The sequence below is a fragment of the Balaenoptera borealis genome, assembly GCF_965194805.1.
Source record: "Balaenoptera borealis genome assembly, chromosome: 12".
Classification (NCBI taxonomy): domain Eukaryota; kingdom Metazoa; phylum Chordata; class Mammalia; order Artiodactyla; family Balaenopteridae; genus Balaenoptera; species Balaenoptera borealis.
The window spans coordinates 52,443,020-52,470,608 of record NC_138869.1 but is presented as its reverse complement, the minus strand read 5'-3'; the positions used below and the strand labels follow the sequence as shown (position 1 = coordinate 52,470,608).

Sequence of the window (27,589 nt, the reverse complement as noted above, 5' to 3'; positions counted from 1 at the left end):
GTGTTATGGGAGGGCTTCAAGCAGAGACATGATACAATCCGATGGACCTGGCTATTGTGCGTGGAATGGATTTGAAGGGGGTCTGGGAATACCAGTTGACAGAGACCAAAACTTGCACAAACATGGATTGTAATTCTCACAGAGGCACAGTGATTGGGGGAGGGTGGGGACTGGGGATGAGGGGAGTATTTGTTAGACAACAATAATCTAGTGATTTTAGAAATCAGAAGGGGGTGGGTTTAGCTAAACAGAAGCTCAATCCAACAGACACGAGCAGACCCTTGTGTGCTGGAGGAAGGAGATTGTCTGCTTTGCTAGATCAGCATCCAGTCTTAAATTAGTTTTATAACAAAGAGTGGCTGAAAACTCCTTAGCTATCTTGGGTGGGGCGGGGGTATAGTGTTTATTGCACCGTGTAGGTGTTTAGAGAAACTTTGTCACATTTCTTTTTTTCACTTTACTTCCTGTTTCAAAACAAATCTGGGCTAAGTTTTATCTGAAACACATAACATCTTTTTCCTTAAGCCACTTCATGGATCTGATCTTTACTACATGCTGGGTCTTTGATGTGTACTGGTTGGTTCTAAAGACAGCTAGCTAGGTCTCTGTCTTGATTGATTGCTTCTGAGTCCCTCAATCAGAGTTTCATATTGAAAAAAGGGATTAAGTGGGAGATTCCAAAATGATGTCTAAAAAGTAAGGAAAGGGGGTCCTTGTCATTTTAGAAAAGGAATTTTGATTTTCTTTCTGGTAAGTTGTACATCTTTCTAGGGTGAAGAGGAGGGTTGTAGTTGTTCCTAATGCCCTTGCTATTAAGATGGCACAAGGCTCTAGAGCTTTAGAAATTTGTTAATTTGGTGTCCTCAGACCAGTAAGGTGTCTGTGAGTGAGCAAAAGGGAGGCTCAGGCCTCTGGGGTAGGGTTAGTCTTCATCTTACTCTCAAAGTGGTCCGTGGATAAAAAGTTAACTCCAATGTGATTTGACCACCTTATTTTTAAAAACAGTTTTACTCTGAGGTATAATTTCACCCATTTTTTAGTATAAAATTCACCCATTTTTAAATATAAAATTAAATGATTTTTGGTAAATTTATTGTGTCGTGCACCAATTAGCATAATACAGTTTTAGAATATGTTCATCACCCCAGTGAGATCCCTTGTGCCTGTTTACAGTTAATCCCTGTTCCTACCCCCAGTTTCAGGCAACTGCAAATCTACTTTCTGTCTCCATAGATTTGCCTTTTCTGGACATTTCATATAAATGGGATCGTGTAATATGCAGTCTTTTTTGTTTGGCTTCATTCATGTAGCATAATATTTTTTCATTTTTAAAAGCAATTTATATACCATAAAATCCACCTGTTTTAAGTGTACAGTACTATAGTTTTTTAGTAAATTTACAGAGTTGTTCAGTCATCACCACAATCCAATTTTAGAACATTTCCATCATTCCAGAAAGATGCCTCATGTACATTTGCAGTCACTCCCTGTTCCCACCCCCTGCCGAAGGCAACCACAGATCTACTTTCTGTCTCTATAGATTTGTCTTTTCTGGACATTTCATATAAATATGATCATATAATATGTGATCTTTGGTGTTTGGTTTCTTTTACTTTGTGTAATGTTTTTTGAGGTTCATCCATGCTGTAGCCTGTATTAGTACATTATTCCTTTTTATTGGACACCACTTGATGGACATTGGGTTTCTTCTGCTTTTTGCCTATTTGGAATAATGTTGCTATGAGCATTTACATCAAATCTTCATGTGACCATGTTTCATTTTTCTTGAGTGGAATTGCTGGGTCATATGGTAGATTTATGTTTAACTTTTTAAGAAATGGACAAACTTTTTCAAAGTGACTGTACCATTTTACATTCCCATCAGCCATATATGAGGGTCCCTATTTCTTTACATTTTTGCCAGCGTTTGTTGTCTGTCTTTTTGATTATAGCCATCCTAGTGGATGTGAAGTGGTATTTGATCATGGTTTTGTTTTGCATTTCTGTAATAACTAATAATGGACAGTATCTTTTCATGTGCTTATTTATTAGCTTTTCATATCTATTCTTTGGTAAAATGTCTATTCAAATCTTTTTCCCATTTGGGTTGCCCGTTGGGTTGTTTTCTTCTCACTGAGTTATAGAGATGTGTGTGAGGGTGTGCATTCTGGATATGAGTCCTTCACCTGATACATGATTTCAAATATTTACTCTCAGTCTTTTTTTGGGGGGCGGGGGGGGCGTGCCACGCCTTGCGGGATCTTAGTTCCCCGACCAGGGATCTAACCCGCATCCCTTGTAGTGGAAGCGCGGAGTCTTAACCACTGGACCACCAGGGAAGTCCTGAGAAATCTTTAGTAGCCCAACATCACAAAGATTTTTTTCCTATGTTTTCTTCTGTTATAGTTTAGCTCTTAAATTTAGTCCTCTGATATATTTTGAGTTAAGTTTTTTGTAAGGCGTGAGGTAAGGTGAACCATCTTGTTTTACAGATGAAGACACTGAGACATAGGAAGGTAAAATGACCTGTCTAAAGTCAGAGCTAGTTATGGGCAGAGCCAGTACTGGCGTCCAACTGTTGCCTGATCCAGGATCCTTATTTCTGCATCTGCATTTGATTGGTTTTTGGAAGTAACTGGAAGATGGTGGTCATAATCTCACCTTTTAAAGGAAATATCCTTACAATGAAAAAAAACTGATTGGAGCAGATATTTTGTAGATAACCCTTTTAGATATAGTTAGATTTAGTCTCTTTTGTGTATCCTATTTTGTCATTTTTTTTAATGTTCTCTCTCTCATTAATAAGTTCCTGAAAGTTCCTAATGTACTTCCACTCCACTCCTTACACACTCTCTCTCTCACCCCGTCTTCCCAAGAGGGAGGAAAAAAAGTTTTTCCTTGAACTACAGCCTAGTACAAGTAGCAAGGCTCAATAAAGCAGTGCATGCTTATTCTAACTTTGCTTCCATGCCAAAATGTTTCGAATACAGTATTTTGTAATAAGCTGTAAGTAGTTTTCAAAATGAATCTTTGTAATTTCTTCAGATTATACTCATTTTTTTTCAGGAGACAAATGATTGAAGTCTTGGCAAAAAAGGCTTGGGGGAATCTTTTTGAATTTTCTCTTTCCAAAGGATTGTATTTTAAGGAAATGGTATAATGCTGTCTCCTTTCTTGTCAAAGCACATACAGTTATTTGAACTATATTTTTTTTTTCACGTGTGCTACTTAGGACTATATTTGGGGTTAGTTTCTCGCATGGTTTTATTCTCTCTTTTTCTGGCAAAATCCTATAGAGAAAAGAAAATTCCGTTCCTAGAACATAATAAAAGCATACAAGTTGGGAATTCAAAGGACTTCCTTTTAAAGAATTGTATCATCTTAAGCATGCTTTGGCAAAGCTTTGAACTTTAAGTATGATTACTTGTAAAAAGATGTAGTATTGGTCTCACTATTAATCATTTATCTTTTCAGTGTTTTTGAGCTCCTTCCTAACCCCTACTATTGCATTAGCATTTCTGACCAGGCGTTGTACTGTATTTGACGTGTGTTGAAGCAACTGTAATAGTATGGGCTTTGGGGTTAGGCTGACCTGGATTCAAATCCTGGCGTTAGCTCTTACTACCTATCTGATCTGGGGCAATTTATATAACTAGTTTTAGTGTCAGTTTTTTGTCTGTAAAATGGGAATAATGGTACCTATGTCCTTGGGGCTGTTGTGCAGATTAAGTGTAATTGTTTGCAGGAAGCTTTTAGCTCATATTCATTACTCCATACAATCTCTTTGTTATCTCTTTCTTTTTTTCTTCTTTTTCTGTTTCCTAATTTTTGGTACTGCCATAAAATGTGAAAATACTACATGATTTGAAATCTTGTAACACTTGTAATCTTGTAATATTTTGAATCTGTTGTAATGTTTATTGGAACATCACTGCATCTTTTTTTTTTTTTTTTTCTCACTTCCAGATCTTATTCAGGTTTAGATGGATTTAAGGATTTATGCTGGACATGGTAGTATAGCTGTGTAAGGCCCTGCCACCTGTTGTATTGCCCACGATATAATATAGTGGCATAGTGGGAAACCAGTCTGTCAAGGGCTGTGCCATGTGGCTTTTGTTATCATGCATTTTGGTTTTTGTTTGTTTGTTTTGTTTTTTGTTTTAAGTTTTATTTATTTTTTGGCTGCGTTCGGTCTTCATTGCTGCATGCGGGTTTTCTCTAGTTGTGGCAAGCGGGGGCTACTCTTCTTTGCAGTGCGTGGGCTTCTCATTGCAGTGGCTTCTCTTGTTGAGGAGCACGGGCTGTAGGTGCACAGGCCCAGTAGTTGTGGCTCACAGGCTCTAGAGCACAGGCTCAGTAGTTGTGGCGCATGGGCTTAGTTGCTCTGCGGCATGTGGGATCTTCCTGGACCAGGGATCGAACCCATGTCCCCTGCATTGGCAGGCGGATTCTTAACCACTGTGCCACCAGGGAAGTCCTGTGTTATTATGCTTTTTTAAAAGTCTCAATAAATATTTACTGTTTACCTCAGCCTAGGTTTAGAAAATTGTTCTTTAAGATCCGTTTTTCGTAAGGTGTGATTCACCTACCTTTGATACTGTGGTGAAGGCAGCCTACTAGCTTTATTCTCTACTTTCCCTCCCCTTTTAAATTTTCATTAGTTGTTCACTAGCTACACATTTGATGTCTAAAGTATTGGTTTCCAAATACAGATTCCAGGATCCCACCTCTAGCTCCTCCATAAATGTGAAAGCCGTTATGTTCTACTGATAGAGTGATGCTTAATGGTTAGTGTATTTTCTCTCCCTGATGGGAAGACTTAGCTTTGATAACATTTTCAATAAGGCCAGCATTGGGCCAACAGCCTCATAGGGTTGTATCAAATAGGGATTGCATTTGGCTGCATGTAATGGAAAACAAATAATAGTGGCTTAATAAAATACTTTTTTGCTCCCTTTATATGACACGGAAACTGGAGTGGCAGCCTAGGTGCCATTAGGCACCCAGGCTCCTAGTTTTTCACTCCACTCCATTTAGCACGTGACTTGCGTTCTCATAGTTGCAAGATAGTTGTTCCACCCCTAGACTTGTGCTTGTGTTCCAGGCCAGAAGAATATGGTTAAAAGACAAAGTCACATGACAACTCAATTGGCTCCCTTTCAAAGGGCTTTCTTTCCTGGAAGCCTTACTCAGTGATACAATTCTATTTTATTGGACAGAACTGTGTCATTTGGCCATTTGCAAATGAAATGAAGCTTTTTATCCAAGCATGTTATTACTTAAAGCAAAATAGGTAAAAGTTCTCTTATTAAAGAAGGGAAAATTGTACGTTGGCTAGGCAACTAAAAATGTTGGCCTCGGGTTTTTTAATTTTAATTAAAATAGTTAAATAAGACACTGCAAGTAAATAATTTAACCTGACACATAGTAATCAGTTAATGTTAGCTTTAAAGAGTCAGTTGCCTACCAATTAAGAGTATGGTGTTGAAATGTCATGTAGTTCTGGTTTCTAGACCCTGCTCTGCATCTTACTAATTTATGACCTAAGTCTTACCTTTGCTTGCATTGCTTTGTAAGATCAATAATACCTAACTCATGGGACTATTGTGAGAATTAGATGAAAAAAAAGAAGTGCAAGCAAAGAGAGTGCTCAGCATAGTACTTGGCGCACAGAGTAAGTGCTCAATAAATGGTAACGCTCATGATAGTAATAATGAGGTAATGCCCATGAAGACTGGGCTATTTTTGTGTTTGTTCTGCCCCAAATGAGCAAAATTTTTTTTTCTTGAAAATATATGCCACTACTTGATTCATTAATCTATTCAACAAATATTTACTGACCTCCTCTTGTGTGTCAGGCACTATTTGGATGCTAGAGATACAGCAGCAAAGCAGACAGACAGAAATCCCTTGTGGTGGTGATGAAGGACAAATATAAAGTAGGGAAAGGGGTTGTGAACTGCTAGGGATAGAGGTGAGTTTTAAAGAGGTCAAGGAAAGCCTCACTGAGAAGGTGACATTTGAGGAAAGACCTGAAGGAGGTGGAGAAGTGAACATTGTGGTCATCTGTAGGCAGTTTGGTCTAAGCAGAGGGAACATCAGGAGCAGAGGTCCTGAAGAAGGAGCACACTGATATGACTAAGGAGTAATGAGGTAAGGGTGGCTGGAGCAGAGTGATTCGGAGGTTGAAGAGGCAGACCGGTTGCGGAGATCAGGAGAGTAAGGTGGTAGGCAGGGATGGATGGTCCTGGCCATCAGATGGTATGAAGCGTGGTAAGTCATCGTGGTACTTGGCTTTTGCTTTGCATAAGATTTTATGTTGTAAAAGGATAACCTGGGCTGCTATGTGGAGAATAGTTTTGTAAGGGTATGAGGGTAGGAGAGGTTATCCAGGAGAGAGAGGTAGTAGTGGAGGTGGTGAGAAGCAGTCAGATGCTGGTGTAGCATATTTTGAAGTTAGAGATATGCCATTGGATTGGACGTGAGAAGTATCCAAGATATTTGGCAGGAGCATCCAGAAGGATGGGGTTAATATCCGTTGAGATAGAGATCACCAGAGTGAACAGGAGAGAGAGATGATTCATTGCAAAACCATCAGGCTGCTTGAATAATTACTCAGAGCATATGGCAGTGTCTTTATTTTCATCTTTGTATGGAGAGAGAGCGTGATTTTTATGATAATGACTGTTCTTACAGCTGTTTCTGTAAAGGAGCTTTAATTTTCAGTATGACTCTGACAAGAGGGCTTATTTAGAAAAAGGTTTACGAAATTGTAAAGTCCTGTATTTTCCATGGTTCAGGTGACAGTGCCTTAGTCATCTTTCAGAATGAAGTCTGGACTAGCTCTTTAGTCGGTGTTAAAGCCTTACTAAAAAATACTTAAAATCTTTAGAATATGTATCTGTAATAGTGACGGTTGGTCAGAATTTTGGGGGAAAATATCTTCAGTTGATTTGGTTCATTTGATTTATTTTTTCCTCACAGGTAGGAATAAAATCCATATTTTTGCATACTCTTTTAAATTTCAGGATCTAGTAAAGTGGAGAGAGACTGTGAAATTTTTTTTAGTCCCCCTCATGCCTTTGGGCAGCTCCTTTTCTGTCTCAAGAGTTAACATTACCCAGTTTGAAGGATTTCAGGAGAAAGCTCAGTCATGGTTTTGCACTTTAATCCATTCTGGTGTGTAATGTACACTAACACAGCAGTTAAAGAACCAGCTAGGAGAGGACAGAAGAGTGGAAGAGGGGACCTGGGGGGGATGGTGCATGGAGGATGCAAAACATGTAAAATAGTGAACTTCTGTTTTATTGGATTTATACCTAAATGTTTCATTTTGGGGGAGCAATTGTAAATGATATTGTGTTTTAAGATTTTGGTTTCCACTTGATTGTTGTTAGTATATAGAAATGCAGTTGGTTTTTGTGTGTTGATCTTTTATCTTGCAACCTTGCTAAACTCTTTTATTAGTTTTAGAAGCTTTTGTTATGTAGACGGTCATGACATCTACAAACAGGGACAGTTTTATTTCTTCTTTTCCAATCTGGATGCCTTTTATTTCTTTTTCTTGCTTTATTGTGTTGTCTAGGACTTCCAGTGCTATGTTGAATAAAAGTGATAAGAATGAACATCTTTGCCTTTTTCCCAATCTTAGAGGGAAGGCAGTCTTTCACCAGTATGATGTTAGCTGTAGATTTTTTTTGTAGATGTTCTTTATGAGGTTGAGGAAGTTCCCCTCTATTCCTAGTTTGCTGAGAGCTTTTTTATCATGAATGGTGTTGAATTTTTATAGAGTGTTTTTGTGTCAGTGGTATGCTCATATGATTTTTCTTCTTTAGCCTGTTGATACAGTGTATTACATTGATTTTTTTTTTTTAATTGTACTAGCCTTGCATACCTGGAATACATACTACCTGGTTGTGGTGTATTATCTATTGCTGGATTCAATTGGCTAACATTTTGTTAAGGATTTTGCAGATAAGTGCATGAGAGGTATTGGTCTGTAGTTTTTTTGTTTTTTTTTTTCTTGCGATGTCTTTGTTTTGTTTTGGTGTTGGTATTACTGGCTTCATGAAATGAGTTGGAAAGTGCTCCTGCTTCTTCCTTTTTTTCTAAATTGTTGAACTATGAGCTAAAGTTGTTTGTAGTATGTAGTATTCCCTTTTTAAAAAAAGATCAAGATATGTCACATAACAAAACTAACCATTTTTTTTAACATCTTTATTGGAGTATAATTGCTTTACAATGTGTTAAAAACTAACCATTTCTTAAGTGTACAGTTCAGTGGTTTTTTAGTATATTCACAGTGTTTTGCATCCGTCATCATTGTCTAATTCCAGAGCATTTTCCTCACCCCAGAAAGAAATTGTACCCATTAAGCAGTAACCTCCCATTCTATTCTTCTCCCAGTCCCTGGTAACTACTCATCTGTTTTCTGTGTCTATGGATTTGCCTGTTCTATGGACATTTCATATATATGCAGTCATACAATATGTGGTCTTTTGTGATTGGTTTACTTCGCATAGTATGTTTTCAGGGTTCCTCCCTTGGCTCATGGCTCCATTATTCTGACCTCTGCTTTCATTGTCTCATCTTCTCTGACTCTGACCCTCCTTCCTCTCTTTTATAAAGACCCTTGTAATTAAATTGGGCCCACCCAGATAATCCAGGATCATCTTTCCATCCTTAATCTAATAACATGTGCCAAGTCTTTTTGCCATTTATGGTAACATTCACAGGTCTCAAGGATTAGGATGTGATCACCTTTGGGGGGTGGGTATTATTCTACCTACCACACAGATTTTAGAGCTTTTATTATTATTCCACTTCTCCCTGAAGCTCTGTTCTTTTTTTCAGTCTGTTTTCTCTCTGCTGTTTAGATTGAGTAAAATTGTTGATCTTATCCTCAAGTTCACTGAATTTATCCTGTTATCTCTATTTTTCTATTGAGCTTCTCCAGAAGGTTTTATATTTTGGAAATTATATGTTTTAGTTGTATAATTTCCAGTTGGTGCTTTTTTTTTTTTTTAGTAACTTCTGTTTCCTTATTGAGGCTTTTCTATTTTTTTATTTTGTTTTAAGATAATTCTTAACTGTTTGTTGAAGCACTTTTATGATGGCTGCTTTAAAATTCTTGTCAGATAATTCCAACTAGTAATTCATTTTGGTGTTTGTATCAGTGTGATTGTCTTTTCTCATTCAAATGTGTTTTTCCTGGCTCTTGGTGTGACGATGTGATTTTCTTTTTTTAAATTGTGTGATGGACATTTAGGATATTGATGTTAGGAGACTCCTGATCCTATTTAAAATTTCTATTTTAGTAGGCAGTTACTCTACTTAGATTTAATGTGTAAGTCCTGGCCTACTTTTGTGAGCTATGTAATTCTTATGATAATTGAGTTTTCAGAGCTCTGGCAGTGCTGTTATCTTCTGCTTTATTCTTCTGGGCAGCAGGACTCCTATTTAATCTCTACAGGTGTTACCTGGGCTGACTGGTGGGTGTGGGTCTGGTTCTCCTCCCCGCACCCCCCCCTCCACCGCCCTCCGCCCCCTCTGCTGCTGCTGTGGGCAGATTGGCTGGATGTTGCCCCAGGTGTGGGGCAGGGACCTAGTTGCCCCTTTGGTGAATCTGGCCTGCTGCGGTCTGGGTGTGGGGCGGAGACCCTGCTGATGCTGATGCTGTGGTGGGTTGGGTGGATTGTCCTGGATAGGGATTGGGAAATCTATCTTCTGGGCTGCTACTGAGCTTCCCCTTTCACAGTCCTTTGGCTAGAAAGGATTTTTCTCATTTTTCTGTTTGTCTATCCCTGTTGGTTCCAGGAAGCAGGCTGTTCTGGTGCCCACTCATGGATATGTGCGAGGTAAAGGAAAAACCCAGGGAGCTTACAGTAGTGCTTTTCCTCACACCCTGAGGGTCCTAGCCAGTCCATCTGCTGCTTTCCACCTTTCAGATTGTCTGTTTCTGATTGTCTTTATGATTGTTGAATTATTTCTAAGGTATTTAGTTGTATTTAGAGGAGAAGAGCAGGGAAATGTGAGCCTACACCATCATATTCTAGAACTTCTGGAACTCTAGAAACTTTTATTTGTGTGTGTGTGTGCACGTGCTGATATTTATTGACAATTCTGTGAAATGGTCAAGGCTTTTGCTTTTATTGACACCCTACTTTTTAGAGTGTTTCTCTGCATTTGTTGTTGAGTGTAAGAATAAGTTAAGAATTATTCTCTTGTTTAAATTGTGTAGGAATTAAAAATGTCTTGTTTTTATCTACCCCTCTACATATTTACTCATTTATATATTTATCTTTAGGGAGTGGAGCAACGGCTGTGGTCCAAGCAGCATCTTGTGCCCCTAAAAAGGAGAAAGTGGCGATCAAACGGATAAACCTTGAGAAATGTCAAACTAGCATGGATGAACTCCTGGTATGCAGTTCTCATATTTCTTGTACATTCATGTTAGAGTGGGAAATAACTTGAAGTTTTTTGTTTTTTATTTTTTAAAAAGGTTTGTGATTTCTTCATTAATAAGTAATGCTTATTGTAAAATTTATAAAATCCAGGTAAGTAGAAAAAAATTATAGTCCTCTCATTCTAAGATTGACACTTGCTATATGTGCACATTTAAACATCTTTGTATTTTCATAATAATGTAACCATATACTTGTTCTTTTCAATTAAAAATTTATCATAGAATTCTTTCTATGTCTATAGATATGAATTAATATAGCTTTCAATATGTATGTAGTGTTCCGTTGAATACTTTATCTAACCTGTTCTCTAGTATTGGATGATTTTTGTTTCCTCTTTGTTGTTGTAAACAATGCTTGCTTACTTCTCACTTTCCTTAAAATAGTATCATGCAATTGTGATTTCTGGGTCAAATGAAATCTCCTTTACAAGGCTTTAGCCTTCTAGGAACATGGTACCAACCTGCATTCTGACCATTGTTGCAGGATGAGAGGTAGAGTGACCCCCCAGCAGCACTGGCTTCTCCAAGGGCCAGGGTCAGGGAGAAGAAAGGGTATCCCAAGGATCCACAGCTGCATGAGGTGTTCTGTGGCATTAAAAGCTCACGACACAGGGATTGTTCTGTACTTTTATGCTCCATGACACCTAGAGTAGTTTTAAGTATATGGGAAGTGCTCAACAAGGGAAATGAAATAGTTTTTCCAAATCATTTAATTTTTTAAATCCTCAGTTTCTTTGGCTTAAATTGGAAATAATATCTGCTTCTGCTTTGTGTACCTCATGAGGTTTTTCTTTTTTTTTTTAATAAATTTACTTATTTATTTATTTATTTATGGCTGCGTTGGGTCTTCGTTGCTGCGCATGGGCTTTCTCTAGTTGCGGTGAGTGGGAGCTACTCTTAGTTGCAGTGCGTGGGCTTCACATTGCAGTGGCTTCTCTTGTTGCAGAGCACGGGCTCTAGGCACATGGGCTGTAGAGTGCAGGCTCAGTAGTTGTGGCGCACGGGCTTAGTTGCTCTGTGGCGTGTGGGATATTCCCAGACCAGGGATCGAACCCGTGTCCCCTGCATTGGCAGGCGGATTCTTAACCACTGCGTCACCAGGGAAGTCCCTTATGAGGTTTTTCTTGAAGATTGAATGATATAGTACTTGAAAACCATAAACTGCCACACAAATATGAACTAATATTGTTGTATTGTTAAGTAATTTCTCTAAGATCATGTACAGCTGATAGTAGAAAGGACAGGAACTAAGACTGGTATGATCTGTCAGTCCTAGATTGGGTTTAATTTCTGGTGTAGTCTGTAGTGAGTATTTAGGAATAATTGGAATAAAGAAAAAGAGATAATAGAATTATATATTGAACTTTCAGCAGATGAGACAAATGTATTTCTTCAGGAGTTGGTAATGCATAAGCAGAAGCTGAAGAGTTGGGTTGCTGGAGTAATCTAGAGCCGTCTTTGGTGAGAGAACACACACTTGGAAGGAGATGCTAATTGAAACGCTATGTGGCGAACTTGGATTTACAGATGCCAGCAATACCTTAGAGCACCATTTGGGCATTTGAACTGCAGTGATCATAAAAGAAGTCTAAATTGTAAACTAATTCTTATTGTTAAAGAAAAACAATATTTAAAAAAAAATTTTTTTTCCACATCTTTATTGGAGTATAATTGCTTTACAGTGTTGTGTTTGTTTCTGCTGTACAACAAATTGAATCAGCTATACGTATACATACATCCCCATATCCCCTCCCTCTTTTTTTTTTTTAATTCTTTACTCTTTTTTAAAAAAAATTAATTAATTAATTAATTAATTAATTTTTGGCTGTGTTGGGTCTTAGTTTCTGTGCGAGGGCTTTCTCTAGTTGCGGCAAGCGGGGGCCACTCTTCATCGCGGTGCGCGGGCCTCTCACTGTCGCGGCCTCTCTTGTTGCGGAGCACAGGCTCCAGACACGCAGGCTCAGTAGTTGTGGCTCACGGGCCCAGTTGCTCCGCGGCATATGGGATCTTCCCAGACCAGGGCTCGAACCTGTGTCCCCTGCATTGGCAGGCAGATTCTCAACCACTGCACCACCAGGGAAGCCCTCCCCTCCCTCTTGAGCATCCCTCCCAGCCTCCCTATCCCATCCCTTTAAGTCGTCACAGAGCATCGAGTTCATCTCCCTGTGCTATGCAGCATCTTCCCACTAGCCATCCATTTTACATTTGGTCGTGTATATATGTCAGTGCTACTCTCTCACTTCATCCCAGCTTCCCCTTCCCCCCGTGTCCTCAAGTCCATTCTCTATGTCTGTGTCTTTACTCCTGCCCTGCCACTAGGTTCATTAGTACCGCTTTTTTAGATTCCATATATATGCGTTAGCATACGGTATTTGGAAAAACAATATTTTTAACCCATATATTAACACTGGAATTTGAAAAGCCCAATATGAATTCCTATCATTTGCCAGTTATTTTACATAATCTGAAAGGGTAGTGTAAAGATGAATGAAAGTCTTATTATTTATTACTTTATGACTAAAGAAACTGAGGCTCAAAGTTTAAATAACTTGACTACTAAGCACGTATGACGATAATAACAAACATCTTTTCAGTACTAGGCACTAGTGTACTTTAACCTCATAAACATCTCTGAGATAGGTAGAAGGTCCACTTTATAGATGAGGGAAGTAAATCATGATAAGTAACAGAGTCTGGATTAAAAATCAGGTTTTTCTGACCCAAGTCTATTATTTTCTACTTCATGTAATACTAACTAAATGATTATAATCTTAGTTCAAAAGTAGAAAGAACATCTCTTCTCAAATATCATTTGACATTCTTGAAAGTAATATTTGTGTTATTACACTAGGGCCTTACTTTTAGAGGACTGCAAATTTGATATAGCTTAGTAAGAGGAAAAAGAAACTGGTTAGACCTCCGTAAAAATTGGCCACATATTTCATTAATCTTTACGTTGCAAACACAGTATTTATATATTCAGCAAATAAGTAAAGGTGGGGGAAAGTGATTTAAAGCAAGTTAAAAATAATTGGCTTTCTTGGTGGGTATGCAGGTAAGATTCCACTAACCCTGAAGAAATATCAGAAATATAAAGAATACCTGATTTATTTGTGGTGTTTTGTGGTGGTGTCAGGACTTGAGATCTGAGTGCCAAGGGCTCTGTATCAAAAAGATATGAAGCCCTTTCATTTATCTTAAAAAAACTATTAGCTCAACATACTAAACTTTTGATGTTGTGATTTTAAAATTTATTTTCAAAACTGTCTTTATTATAATGCAGAAAGGAGGCCCTGGGTTCTCCAGAGAGTACTGATGTAAACCAATTACAGGTGTGTAGTGTGTGTGACAGTTATTAGTGAGGACGCAGTATATTGCTCCTTTCTCTTGTCAAAATGTTTTCTTGTCTGACAGCCTTTGCTAAGTGTGATCACAAAATCAGCTGTCAAATCTTACTACATTTATTTTCTCCAGAGATTTTACTCACAGACTTTTCTCTGAGAAAGGCAGCTATGTAATATATTGAAATTTTTCTCTCCTCTGGTAGATGCTAGGACTAGATTCATTGAACAAACATCTGAGGGGACCATTAAGAGGCTTAAAATGTCTTTTCTTCTGCCAAGAGGCTCACAATCTAGTTGAAGAGTTAAGGCTCTTGCCTGCTGTACAAGGCAGAGTGTGACAAATGCCTAGGAAAGGTATAAGTACTGTGTTGAAATAAGAGGAAGAAGGGAGCTCCCAGTTATGAAAGTGGAGGCCTTTGTGGAGGTGTTTGTGTCCTGGGCCACCTGGGCTGGGAAGACTTTGAAGAGGCAGAGATGGAGACCCTGCCGGGCAGGGGTTTAAGATCAGCAAAGAATAGCATATTATATATTAACATTATGAATATATATGATATTATATATTGATGTAACTGAAACAACATTTTTATAAAGCAATTCTTAATTATATTATGTGGAATGCACTCTGATTTTCTATCCTATTTTTGTTTGTCTGTTTTTTTTTAATGTGATACACTAAATTTATTTCATGATCCATATGAGTTGCATCCCATAGGTTGAAGAACACAAAGATATTGAGACTAAATTCAGGCAGTGACAGTGATAATGGAAAGGAAGACACAAATTCCCTAGACATTTTATAGATGGAAAAATTGTTAGTACTAGAATGAGCACTCCATGAGGGCAGGGACTGTTCACTCTGAATCAGTGAATGAATAAATTAACATTACTTGGGGACTGACTGAATAGTGTGAAGTGGAGGAAAACCACCTACGTTGGAGTAATCAGAAAACCAGGGAGTAAATAGTAGAAATCAAGATGAGTGAGTTTCAAGAAGGAATGAACAGTCATCACTAACACATGGCTTCAGGTGGAGAACTGAAAATTCCAGACAAAAGATCTGGTATTAACAGACAATAAAGGACTTTCAAGAAAGCATTTTCATGAGTAGGGGTGGAATCACTTATGAGTGTTGAGGAAGCTGCTGGGAAATTTGAGTCAGAATGAATATACCACTCTTGCAGAGCACTTAATATGTATATTTTTTCTTTTTGAAAGGAAAGGGAAAAGGATAACTCCAAGGGGAGTTAAGAGGAATAGAAGAGAAGAAAAGGAATATTTAAGGCCCTTTTTATCTTTAAAATTTATGGCTCTCCTGATAACCTCCTTTTTTTTGTTGTGGTTGTTTTTTGTTTGTTTTTATTAATTTATTTTTTTAGTTCTAGTTGATTTACAGTGTTTCAGATGTACAGCAAAGTGATTGAGTTATACATACATACATATATATATATATATATATATATATGTATGTATATGTGTACTTTTTCAGATTCTTTTCCATTATGGGTTATTACAGGATATTGAATATAGGTCCCTGTGCTATACAGTAGGTCTTTATTGTTTATCTGTTTTATATGTAGTAGTGTGTATCTGTTGATCTCAAATTCCCAATTTATCCCCCCTGCCATAGTCTCCTTTTAGAAAACCCTTTGTAGTACCCTTTTTTTCCAGGATTAAGCTCAAAACCTTTAGCTTAACATTTAAGACCTTGGACCATTTGACCCCAGCTCTTTGCATTGTCAGTCCCCTATGTGATTTCTGTCTGTTTCACCTCTCCTGTCCAGTTAGTCACCAAGTCCTATTGTTTATACCTATTTAGTATCATCTCTTGACTCTTCCCTTTCTTTTCATTCATATTACCACGTATTTTTTTTAAACTTTTTATTTTGTGATAGTCTTAACCTTACAGAAGAGCTGCTAAAGCAGTACAGAAAGTTCCCATATGCTGTTCACCCACCATCTCCTAAGAGTAACGTAACCATAGTACAGTTATCTAAACTGAGAAATTAGCTGTTTATCGTTTTTCAGGCCATTATCATCTCACCCAGCTCATGGCAACAACCTTGAACAGAGTCTTTCCCTTTAGTCTTGCCTTCTCTCTTTTATTTTCTACATTACAGCCAGAGTGATTTTTATGAAAAAATAAATATAGTTAAACCTTTGATGCCTTTCCATTGCTGTTAGGATGAAGCCTAAATTATTGAACACAGTTACAAGGTCATTTATGATACGGTCCCAGGTAATTAAACAATCAAAACCCCTAAAAACATATTTATCTTTCCTATTTCAGTGTCAGTGTAGTAAAACGTCTTATAGGAAGCTTTCCCTGATTGTCACTCCTAATTTTTGGTAATTCACCTCTCCAATGAAATCATGTAGTATTTAGTACTTCTCCTATCAGACATTATTCATCTGTGTTATAAATTAGTATTTGTCTAACTTCTTCACCAGACTGTACGTTTCATGAGGGTTCACCATTGTGGTCAAGCACCTAGGACTGTGCCTGTCACAGAGTAGGCACTTGGTAAATTTCTGTTGAAAGCATGAACTGCTTAACCTTAGACAGGTTTACTCCTGTGTCCTAAAATCTGTCTTGCTTATTTCATCCATTTTTTGTAATTTTATGTGCTTTGCACCTTGTACTGCTATTAACATTCCACATCCTGCAGAACTAAACGTAGTTCCCACCTTCTCTGTGAAGACTTCTTGCCTGCCTTAACTGTTCTTTCCTCTGGATTCTTATAACATTTACTATCTTTACTGCTCATTTGGCACATATATGCTGTTCTTTGTATTCCCTCTTATATGTACATATCTTATCTCTTCAAATCCTGTATAACTATGTCAATAGGCAGGTGTTTACTTTAGTTCTTCTTCCTTATCCTTCATATTTACTTACCTTTTCGTGTGGAAGACTGTGCTAGTAACTTAGTGGGTAGCAAAAATGCACACAACAAAGTCCTTGCCGTAAAAGAATTTACATTCAAGTAGAGAAAATGAGAATGGAAAAACTAGTGTTTATTGAACACTTCTTATGAATCAGGGATTATGGGCAACTTTTACACAATTGATCTTACTGAATAAATATCAAGGGCATAGGGCAAGTATTAATACATCAGTAAGTAAAAAGCTATATAAAGTGCTCTAGGATTTTATTCATTCAGCAAATATTTATTGAGGGTATACTGTGTGCCAGGCATAATAAGTGCCAGTATACAGAGTCTGACCTCTCATTGAGCTACAGTTTTGTGAGGGATGCAGAAAAATAAATAGGCAATTACAGTATAGTATGATAATTCCCACCATGTGTAGGAGTCCACTTTTTTTAAGTACTTGCCTTCTTGGAGTTGTCAGTCTAGCAGGGAAGGACAGACAAGTAAGCATCCAATGTACTATCCAGTACATATGTGCTGTGATGTAAGGAGATATGCACAGAGCTTGGAAGCCAAGAGAAGGGACACCTAACTAACTCAACCTGGGAAGTTGGGAGGAAGTGGTATTTTGGCTGAGATCAGAAGGAAGAATTGGTGTTTTCAGCTAGGCGAAAATGAGGGAAGTGTATTTGAGGCAGAGGGAACAACAGGGTTAAATGTCCGTGGTTAGAAGAGGCATGGCTCACTTGAAGTTACTATGGCTGGATCATAGGACTGGGGTATGTTGGGGGTAGGGTCAGTGAAGGCAGTAGGAATGATGGAGAGGTAAGCAGGGCCCTGATCACACAGGGCTTTTATAAGGCATTTTATCACACCAAATCTAATTTAAATTCATTAAATTCTAATGAGAGAGTATAAGCTGAGACTTTGGGCTCAGGTGTCTACTTTGGATTTAGTTTATGGCCTCTTTAAAGTGGGAACTGTTAATCATTTCACAAAAATGAGATGAAACAATGTTTTGGAGAAAAAAGACAGACAAACAAACAAACCACCCGTTGTTTGTTAGTTTTGATAATTATCCTCTGTGACTGTAAAACCTGTTTTCCCAAGATGGTTCTTTAAGGGCACCTGGAAGTAATATGTGTCCCAGTGGAGGCCTCTCTGGTGCTGTGGCAGGGTGTGATAAATAGTGCATGTTTCTGGTTTCAGAGATCGCTAGTTTAACAAGTGAAAGGAGTAAGAGTCAGAATGGACTGAGGGAAACCAAGCGGTTTTTTTGGTTTAACCATTCTTGCAGAGGTCAGGCATGAAAATCCCAGAAAGGTTGTGACATAGTCTTTGGAATTCCAAGATCTGGATTCAGTAACTTCTAGTGTTGTTTTAGGCTTGCATATAATGAATCACCATGTTTTCTCTTCTTTGTAGAAAGAAATTCAAGCCATGAGTCAGTGCCATCATCCTAATATTGTGTCTTACTACACGTCTTTTGTGGTAAAAGATGAGCTGTGGCTAGTCATGAAGCTGCTAAGTGGAGGTGAGTAGAGTACAATGAAATGTCAACTTCCATGGTTTGGAAAATTTATACAAATGTTTTTCTTGGTTTGGTTTTCATGGACATTTACATTTGAGGAGATACTGAGAATAAAGTATCCAATGATAATAGTGTACAAGCTGAGACAAGTTTCACATGTTGCATTTGTTTGTCATGCCTCTTCAATTACTCTTTAATCTAGGATGGTTCCCTCCTACTTCCTCTCTTCCATGAGGCAGACTTACTGAAGGGTCTGGTCTGAAGGGTCTATCTTGTCCCACATTCTGGATTTTTTTTTTTTGTTTAACATCTTTATTGGAGTATAATTGCTTTACATTGTTGTGTTAGTTGCTGCTCTATAACAAAGTGAAGCAGCTATACGTATACATATATCCCCATATCCCCTCCCTCTTGCGTCTCCCTCCCACACTCCTTATCTCACCCCTCTAGGTGGTCACAAAGCACCAAGCTGATCTCCCTGTGCTATGCGGCTGCTTCCCACTAGCTATCTATTTTACATTTGGTAGCGTAATTATGTCAGTGCCACTCTCTCACTTCGTCCCAGCTTAACCTTTCCCCCTCCCCGTGTCCTTAAGTTCACTCTCTGTGTCTGCGTCTTTATTCCTGTCCTGGCCCTAGGTTCTTCAGAACGAGTTTCTTTTTCTTAGATTCCATATATATGTGTTAGCATATGGTGTTTGTTTTTCTCTTTCTGACTTACTTCACTCTGTGTGACAGATTCTAGGTCCATCCACCTCACCACAAATAACTCAATTTCGTTTCTTTTTATGGCTGGGTAATATGCCATTGTATATATGTGCCACATCTTCTTTATCCATTCATCTGTTGATGGACACTTAGGTTGCTTCCATGCACTGGCTATTGTAAATAGAGCTGCAATGAACATTGTGGTACAGGACTCTATGAGTTATGGTTTTCTTAGGGTATATTCCCAGTAGTGGGATTGCTGGGTCATGTGGTAGTTCTGTTTTTAGTTTTTTAAGGAACCTCCATACTGTTCTCCATAGTGGCTGTATCAATCTACATTCCCACCAACAGTGTAGGAGGGTTCCCTTTTCTCCACACCCTCTCCAGCATTTGTTGTTTGTAGATTTTTTGGTGATGGCCATTCTGACCGGTGTGAGATGATACCTCATTGTAGTTTTGATTTGCATTTCTCTAATGATTAGTGATGTTGAGCATCCTTTCATGTGTTTATTGGCAATCTGTATATCTTATTTGGAGAAATGTCTATTTAGGTCTTCTGCCCAGTTTTGGATTGGGTTGTTTGTTTTTTTGATATTGAGCTGCATGAGCTGCTTGTATATTTTGGAGATTAATCCTTTATCAGTTACTTTGTTTGCAAATATTTTCTCCCATTCTGAGGGTTGTCTTTTCGTCTTGTTTATGGTTTCCTTTGCTGTGCAAAAGCTTTTAAGTTTCATTAGGTCCCATTTGTTTATTTTTGTTTTATTTCCATTTCCCTAGGAGATGGGTCAGAAAGGATCTTGCTGTGATTTATGTCATAGAGTGTTCTGCCTATGTTTTCCTCTAAGAGTTTTATAGTGTCTGACCTTACATTTAGGTCTTTAATCCATTTTGAGTTTATTTTTGTGTATGGTGTTAAGGAGCATTATAATTTCATTCTTTTACATGAAGCCGTCCAGTTTTCCCAGCACCACTTATTGAAGAGGCTGTCTTTTCTCCATTGTGTATTCTTGCCTCCTTTATCAAAGATAAGGTGACCATATGTGCGTGGGTTTATCTCTGGGCTTTCTATCCTGTTCCATTGATGTATATTTCTGTTTTTGTGCCAGTACCATACTGTCTTGATTACTGTAGCTTTGTAGTATAGTCTGAAGTTAGGAAACCTGATTCCTCCAGCTCTGTTTTTCTTTCTCAAGATTGCTTTGGCTATTTGGGGTCTTTTGTGTTTCCATACAAATTGTGAAATTTTTTGTTCTAGTTCTGTGAAAAATGCCATTGGTAGTTTGATAGGGATTGTATTGAATCTGTAGATTGCTTTGGGTAGTATAGTCATTTTCACAATGTTGATTTTTCCAATCCAAGAACATGGTGTATCTCTCCATCTGTTTGTATCATCTTTAATTTCTTTCTTTTTTTTTTTTATTAGTAAATTTTACCATATTTTTAAGAAAGAAATAATGCCAATTTTACCAAAACTCTCCAGAAAATCGCGAAAACACTTTTCAAGTCATTTTATAAGGCCCGGAAAACCTTAATACCAAAATCAGGCAAATACACCACAAGAAAAGAAAATTACAGAACAATAATCCTCATGAACACAAAAGATACAAAAGTTGTTAATAAAATATTAGCAAATCAAATCTAGTAATATATAAAACTGATAGTATATCATGACCAGGGGAAATTTATTCTAGGAATACAAGGTTGTGCATCTTTAATTTCTTTCATCACTGTCTTACAATTTTCTGCATACAGGTCTTTTGTCTCCTTAGGTAGGTTTATTCCTAGGTATTTTATTCTTTTTGTTGCAGTGGTAAATGGGAGTGTTTCCTTAATTTCCCTTTCAGATTTTTCATCATTAGTGTATAGGAATGCAAGAGATTTCTGTGCATTAATTTTGTATCCTGCTACTTTACTAAATTCATTGATTAGCTCTAGTAGTTTTCTGGCAGCAGCTTTAGGATTCTCTATGTACAGTATCATGTCATCTGCAAACAGTGACAGTTTTACTTCTTCTCTTACGATTTGGGTTCCTTTTATTTCTTTTTCTTCTTGGACTGCTGTGGCTAACACTTCCAAAACTATGTTGAATAATAGTGGTGAGAGTGGGCAACCTTGTCTTGTTCCTGATCTTAGTGGAAATGGTTTCAGTTTTTCACCATTGAGAACGATGTTCACTGTGGATTTGTCATATATGGCCTTTATTATGTTGAGGTAAATTCCCTCTATGCCTACTTTCTGGAGGGTTTTTATCATAAATGGGTGTTGAGTTTTGTTGAAAGCTTTTTTCTGCATCTATTGAGATTATCATATGGTTTTTATCCTTTAGTTTGTTAATATGATGTATCACGTTGATTGATTTGCGTATACTGAAGAATCCTTGCATTCCTGAGATAAACCCCACTTGATCATGGTGTATGATCCTTTTAATGTGCTGTTGGATTCTGTTTGCTAGTATTTTGTTGAGGATTTTTGCAACTATGTTCATTAGTGATATTGGCCGATAGTTTTCTTTTTTTCAGACATCTTTGTCTGGTTTTGGTATCAGGGTGATGGTAGAATGAGTTTGGGAGTGTTCCTCCCTCTGCTATATTTTGGAAGAGTTTGAGAAGGATAAGTGTTAGCTCTTCTCTAAATGTTTGACAGACTTCGCCTGTGAAGCCATCTGTTCCTGGGCTTTTGTTTGTTGGAAGATTTTTAATCACAGTTTCAATTTCAGTGCTTGTGATTGGTCTGTTTATATTTTCTATTTCTTCCTGGTTCAGTCTCAGAAGGTTGTGCTTTTCTAAGAATTTGTCCATTTCTTCCAGGTTGTCCATTTTATTGGCATATAGTTGCTTGTAGTAGTCTCTCATGATCCTTTGTATTTCTGCAGTGTCAGTTGTTACTTCTCCTTTTTCATTTCTAATTCTGTTGATTTGAGTCTTCTCCCTTTTTTTCTTGATGAGTCTGGCTAATGGTTTATCAATTTTGTTTATCTTTTCAAAGAACCAGCTTTTAGTTTTATTGATCTTTGCTATCGTTTCCTTCATTTCTTTTTCATTTATTTCTGACCTGATCTTTATGATTTCTTTCCTTCTGCTAACTTTGGGGTTTTTTTGTTCTTCTTTCTCTAATTGCTTTAGATGTAAGGTTAGGTTGTTTATTTGAGATTTTTCTTGTTTCTTGAGGTAGGATTGTATTGCTATAAACTTCCCTCTTAGAACTGCTTTTACTACATCCCATAGGTTTTGGGTCGTCATGTTTTCATTGTCATTTGTTTCTAGGCATTTTTTGATTTCCTCTTTGATTTATTCATTGATATCTTGGTTATTTAGTAGCAAATTTTTTAGCCTCATGTGTTTGTATTTTTTACAGTTTTTTTCCTGTAATTGATATCTAGTCTCATAGCGTTGTGGTTGGAGAAGATACTTGATACGATTTCAATTTTCTTAAATTTACCAAGGCTTGATTTGTGACCCAAGATATGATCTATCCTGGAGAATATTCCATGAGCACCTGAGAAGAAAGTGTATTCTGTTCTTTTTAGATGGAATGTCCTATAAATATCAATTAAATCCATCTTGTTTAATGTGTCATTTAAAACTTGTGTTTCCTTATTTATTTTCATTTTGGTTGATCTGTCCATTGGTGAAAGTGTGGTGTTAAAGTCCCCTACTATTATTGTGTTACTGTGGATTTCCCCTTTTATGGCTGTTAGCATTTGCCTTATGTATTGAGGTGCTCCTATGTTGGGTGCATAAATATTTACAATTGTTATTTCTTCTTCTTGGATTGATCCCTTGATCATTATGTAGTGTCCTTCTTTGTCTCTTGTAATAGTCTTTATTTTAAAGTCTGTTTTGTCTGATATGAGAATTGCTACACCAGCTTTCTTTTGATTTCCATTTGCATGGAATATCTTATTCCATCCCCTCACTTTCAGTCTGTATGTGTCCCTAGGTCTGAAGTGGGTCTCTTCTAGACAGCATATATAAGGGTCTTGTTTTTGTATCCATTCAGCCAGTCTGTGTCTTTTTGTTGGAGCATTTAATCCATTTACATTTAAGGTAATTATCGATATGTATGTTCCTGTTACCATTTTCTTAATTGTTTTGGGTTTGTTACAGTAGGTCTTTTCCTTTTCTTGTGTTTCCTGTCTAGAGAAGTTCCTTTAGCATTTGTTGTAAAGCAGGTTTGGTGGTGCTGAATTCTCTTAGCTTTTGCTTGTCTGTAAAGGTTTTAATTTCTCCATTGACTCTGAATGAGATCCTTGCTGGGTAGAGTAATCTTGGTTGTAGGTTTTTCCCTTTCATCACTTTAAATATATCCTGCCACTCCCTTCTGGCTTGCAGAGTTTGCGCTGAAAGATCAGCTGTTAACCTTATGGGGATTCCCTTGTGTGTTATTTGTTGCTTTTCCCTTGCTGCTTTCAATATTTTTTCTTTGTATTTAATTTTTGATAGTTTGATTAATATGTGTCTTGGTGTGTTTCTCCTTGGATTTATCCTGTATGGGACTCTCTGCGCTTCCTGGACTTGATCAACCATTTCCTTTCCCATATTAGGGAAGTTTTCAGCTATAATCTCTTCAAATATTTTCTCAGTCCCTTTCTTTTTCTCTTCTTCTTCTAGGACCCCTATAATTCGAATGTTGGTGTGTTTAATGTTGTCTCAGAGGTCTCTGAGACTGTCCTTAATTCTCTTCATTCTTTTTTCTTTATTCTGCTCTGTGGTAGTTATTTCCACTATTTTATCTTCCAGGTCACTTATCCGTTCTTCTGCCTCAGTTATTCTGCTATTGATTCCTTCTGGAGAATTTTTTATTTCATTTATTGTGTTGTTCATCATTGTTTATTTGCTCTTTAGTTCTTCTAGGTACTTATTAAACGTTTCTTGTATTTTCTCCATTCTATTTCCAAGATTTTGTATCATCTTTACTATCATTACTCTGAATTCTTTTTCAGGTCGACTGCCTATTTCCTCTTCATTTGTTTGGTTTGGTGGGTTTTTACCTTGCTCCTTCATCTGCTGTGTATTTCTCTGTCTTCTCATTTTGCTTACCTTACTGTGTTTGGGGTCTCCTTTTCACAGCCTACAGGTTTGTAGTTCCTGTTGTTTTTGGTATCTGCCCCCAGTGGGTAAGGTTGGTTCAGTGGGTTGTGTAGGCTTCCTGATGGAGGGGACTGGTGCCTGTGTTCTGGTGGTTGAGGCTGGATCTTGTCTTTCTGGTGGGCAGGACCACGTCTGGTGCTGTGTTTTGGGGTGCCTGTGACCTTATTATGATTTTAGGCAGCCTCTCTGCTATGGGTGGGGTTGTGTTCCTGTCTTGCTAGTTGTTTGGCATAGGGTGTCCAGCACTGGAGCTTGCTGGTCGTTGAGTGGAGCTGGGTCTTAGCGTTGAGATGGAGATCTCTGGGAGAGCTTTCACCGTTTGATATTATTGGGGGTCAGGAGGTCTCTGGTGGACCAGTGTCCTGAGCTCGGCTCTCCCACCTCAGAGGCTCAGGCCTGACAGCTGGCCGGACCATCAAGACCCTGTCAGCCACACGGCTTTTGGGAAGTCTGAGGTCTTCTGCCAGCGTTCAGTAGGTGTTCTGTAGGAGTTGTTCCACACATAGATGTAATTTTGATGTATTTGTGGGGAGGAAGGTGATCTCCACGTCTCACTTCTCTGCCATCTTGAAGGTTCTCTCTCTTCACACTATTTAGTTTTGAAGTGTTCCATACTCACAGATCAATCAAGGAAAAGCTTGAGGGCAGATTTAGGGAAGTCTTCCATTACTCCTGTTGCTAGAGGATCCACATTTCATCTTTTTTCCTTTGTGCTTAGTCTAGTTTCACTTGCTCATAGGGTACTGCGTGCATTGGCCTTCTTCCTGGCAATTCAGACAAGAGTTCCTAGCATGAAATGGCTGCACCTGATACTTGAGCTTGGCGGGCTGCGTGCAGAAGCTCTGCGCATGACACCTTGGCTCAGCGGGGCCGTGTGCAGAGATGTTGGGCCTGGCCCTGTGATCTGGAGCCTTGAGCAGCACTAGCAGCACGCAGCTACTCCCCATTCTGGATTTATCTGGTTATTTCTTCCTGGTGATGTTTAACCTGATTTATATTCCTCTGTTTCCTACAAATTAAAACAAGACCTAAAGTGTTGTTTGGACAGAATGTTTTGTAGGTGATGCTGGTGTACTTCATATTGCATCACATCAGGAAGTAGTATTTGCTATCTGGTTGTATCTTTAATGGTGATATTAATTTTGATTGCTTAAGATTATGACAGCCAGGCCTCTCCATGGAAGAGTAAGCTTTATTTCCCTTTGCAGCAAGCATGTAATCTGTGGGATGATACTTTGGCACTGTGAGTATCCAGTTCCCCAGTCTTTTGTCTAATGATTTTTAGCATCCATTAACAATCCTTGCTTGTCTCAATTATTTTGTCAGGGGTTGCAGAATGGTAATGTTTCCTATTGCGCCCCCCTTTTTTTTTTTTTTTTACAGTTATAAACTGGCATTCTTTTCTGTAAAGGAACTTTCCCTTACTAACTGGGGCTTTTTGATTGACCTATACTGTAGTTCCTACTGAAAAGGCAGGATAAATGTGTTTTTTTAAGGACCAATTTTCAGAGTAAAGAGTTACTTTAATAATTACTGCCAGTGATTTTTTTTTTCCTTTTTCCCATTGAGTAATGCTTTCATTTTTTGGAGTATCACTATATAGACTCAAGGATTTTTATATATTCAATGTCTTTCAGTCAGCTATACTCTATTCTTTTGATGCTCAGGTTATCCAAAATTTTGTCAGTGGGAGTCCCTTCAAGCTTACTGTTGTGTCCTTTTGACATGAATCCATCAGTCTTTGATAACTTCCTTGATTTTTAGTTCAGGATAAATGGTTCACATTTATATTGCTTTTCTCAGAATCAGCGAATATTCTAAGGAGCCCTGATCCTTTTTATGGGGAGTGGTATTTAGAAAGTATAACTTGGATTCTTGGGATGCTCATTGCTGCTACTTTGTCATTGTTTCTAGTTGAAAGAGCTTGGAAATATATTGTAGCATATTAAAAATAAGTCATGATTTGACAATTCAAGTTTAACATTACAGACATTTAAAACTTTAAAATTATATTTGAATCTCTTTACTCTTACACAGAAGATCTTGGTTCCCCCATATTAACATAATTAATTACGTACTTTATCCTGCACTATTATATATACAATTATTTCTGCTTTAGTCCTTAGAATAAAATGTAAGCATTGCTGATTGCAAACAGTGGACCCTTGGTATGTATAGATTGAAGATTTTGTTATGGTTACTGAAAGACCCATGCCATGTAGTCAATTAGACATTTTGTTATGGCGTGGATTTGAATGATGTGGCAAGATGGAGATGACAAGTGAGTGATGGAGCTGCCTGACTTTCCCATCACTGTGCGGCTTGTTTGCATATATATTTCATGTGGGAGCATGATCTTCCATTTTGGATTGTAGGGTTACACAAAAGAGAATCCATGTTTATTTGCCATGTTAACACCGTTACTCATTGAACACCTTACTTACCCAGAGAGGCTTTAAAGGAAAGTCGTAGGTTTTAGAATTAAATTCCAGGTTTTCTACTTAGCAGTTGTGTCACTGGGCAAACTTTTTCAACTCTTTGAACCTATTTACTTGTCTGTTAAATGGGGATGCCTTTCTGCATTTCAGGGTATTGGGGAGGAGTAAGTGAGATGACTATGCAAAGCATCCCCCACTATGCTGACATGTAATAGGTGCACAAGAAATTTTAATCATTAATAATAATAATCCCTTGTTATTTGATGCTTTTCAGTGTAGCCAGAATCACCTTTTGTTTCAATCCCATTAGTGACACACTGGAGAAACTGGATTACTTTGTTAAAGGCCCTGTTCATATGATGGTTGGAAGCCTTGCTAACACCAGCCACCTTTCAAGATGGTGGTCAAGCATGGTTCTTTCAGTATGGACAGATATGGGGATATTAGGTAATACTGTATCTTTCGTTTTTGATAACCTACAGCATAATTTTCTTTATATGTAATTTACAAAAATGTGTAATACAGAGTTTTTAATGTTTTGCTAAAAAGTCCTCTGATGAATAGGAATAAGTTGTCTGCTTAATTCTGTTATCCATAGCTGTATGCCAGCCCATCCTTTCTGCTACTCCTAAGCAGAATGCCTTAAAAAAAATTTTTTTTAAAGAATCCCTGTTCCTCTCTCAGTGAGTATATGTCCTGATCACAGAAAGGGCAGGATATGTAGCTAGGTGGGATGTCTTTTCAGTGTACCTCTCTGTTCCTCCTGGTCTTAAGTTTCCTGGGACGGTGCCAATTTTTCTAGCATAGCACTCAGCAGATTTCCTGGATGATAATTTTCAAATATATTCCAGGCATTAATTCTTTTTATAATTACTTATAATTTTATGAGTCAACATAATCTTATATCTAAATTTTTACTTTTAAAATATTAAAAATTGGGGCTTCCCTGGTGGCGCAGTGGTTGAGACTCTGCCTGCTAATGCAGGAGACACGGGTTCGCGCCCTGGTCTGGGAAGATCCCACATGCCGCGGAGCATCTGGGCCCGTGAGCCACAATTACTGAGCCTGCGCGTCTGGAGCCTGTGCTCCGCAACAAGAGAGGCCGCGAAAGTGAGAGGCTCGCGCACCGCGATGAAGAAT

General features: G+C 37.9%; 1 protein-coding gene across 1 annotated transcript in view; it reads left to right on the top strand.

Annotated features, from left to right (window-relative positions):
- Positions 1–27,589, top strand: part of OXSR1 (oxidative stress responsive kinase 1) — a 99,611-nt gene that overhangs the window by 1,290 nt on the left and 70,732 nt on the right. Inside the window, exons 2-3 of the mRNA XM_082348628.1 lie at positions 10,307–10,419; positions 18,105–18,213. Coding sequence (XP_082204754.1) covers positions 10,307–10,419; positions 18,105–18,213 — 222 coding nt within the window. The remainder of the gene's footprint in view (positions 1–10,306; positions 10,420–18,104; positions 18,214–27,589) is intronic.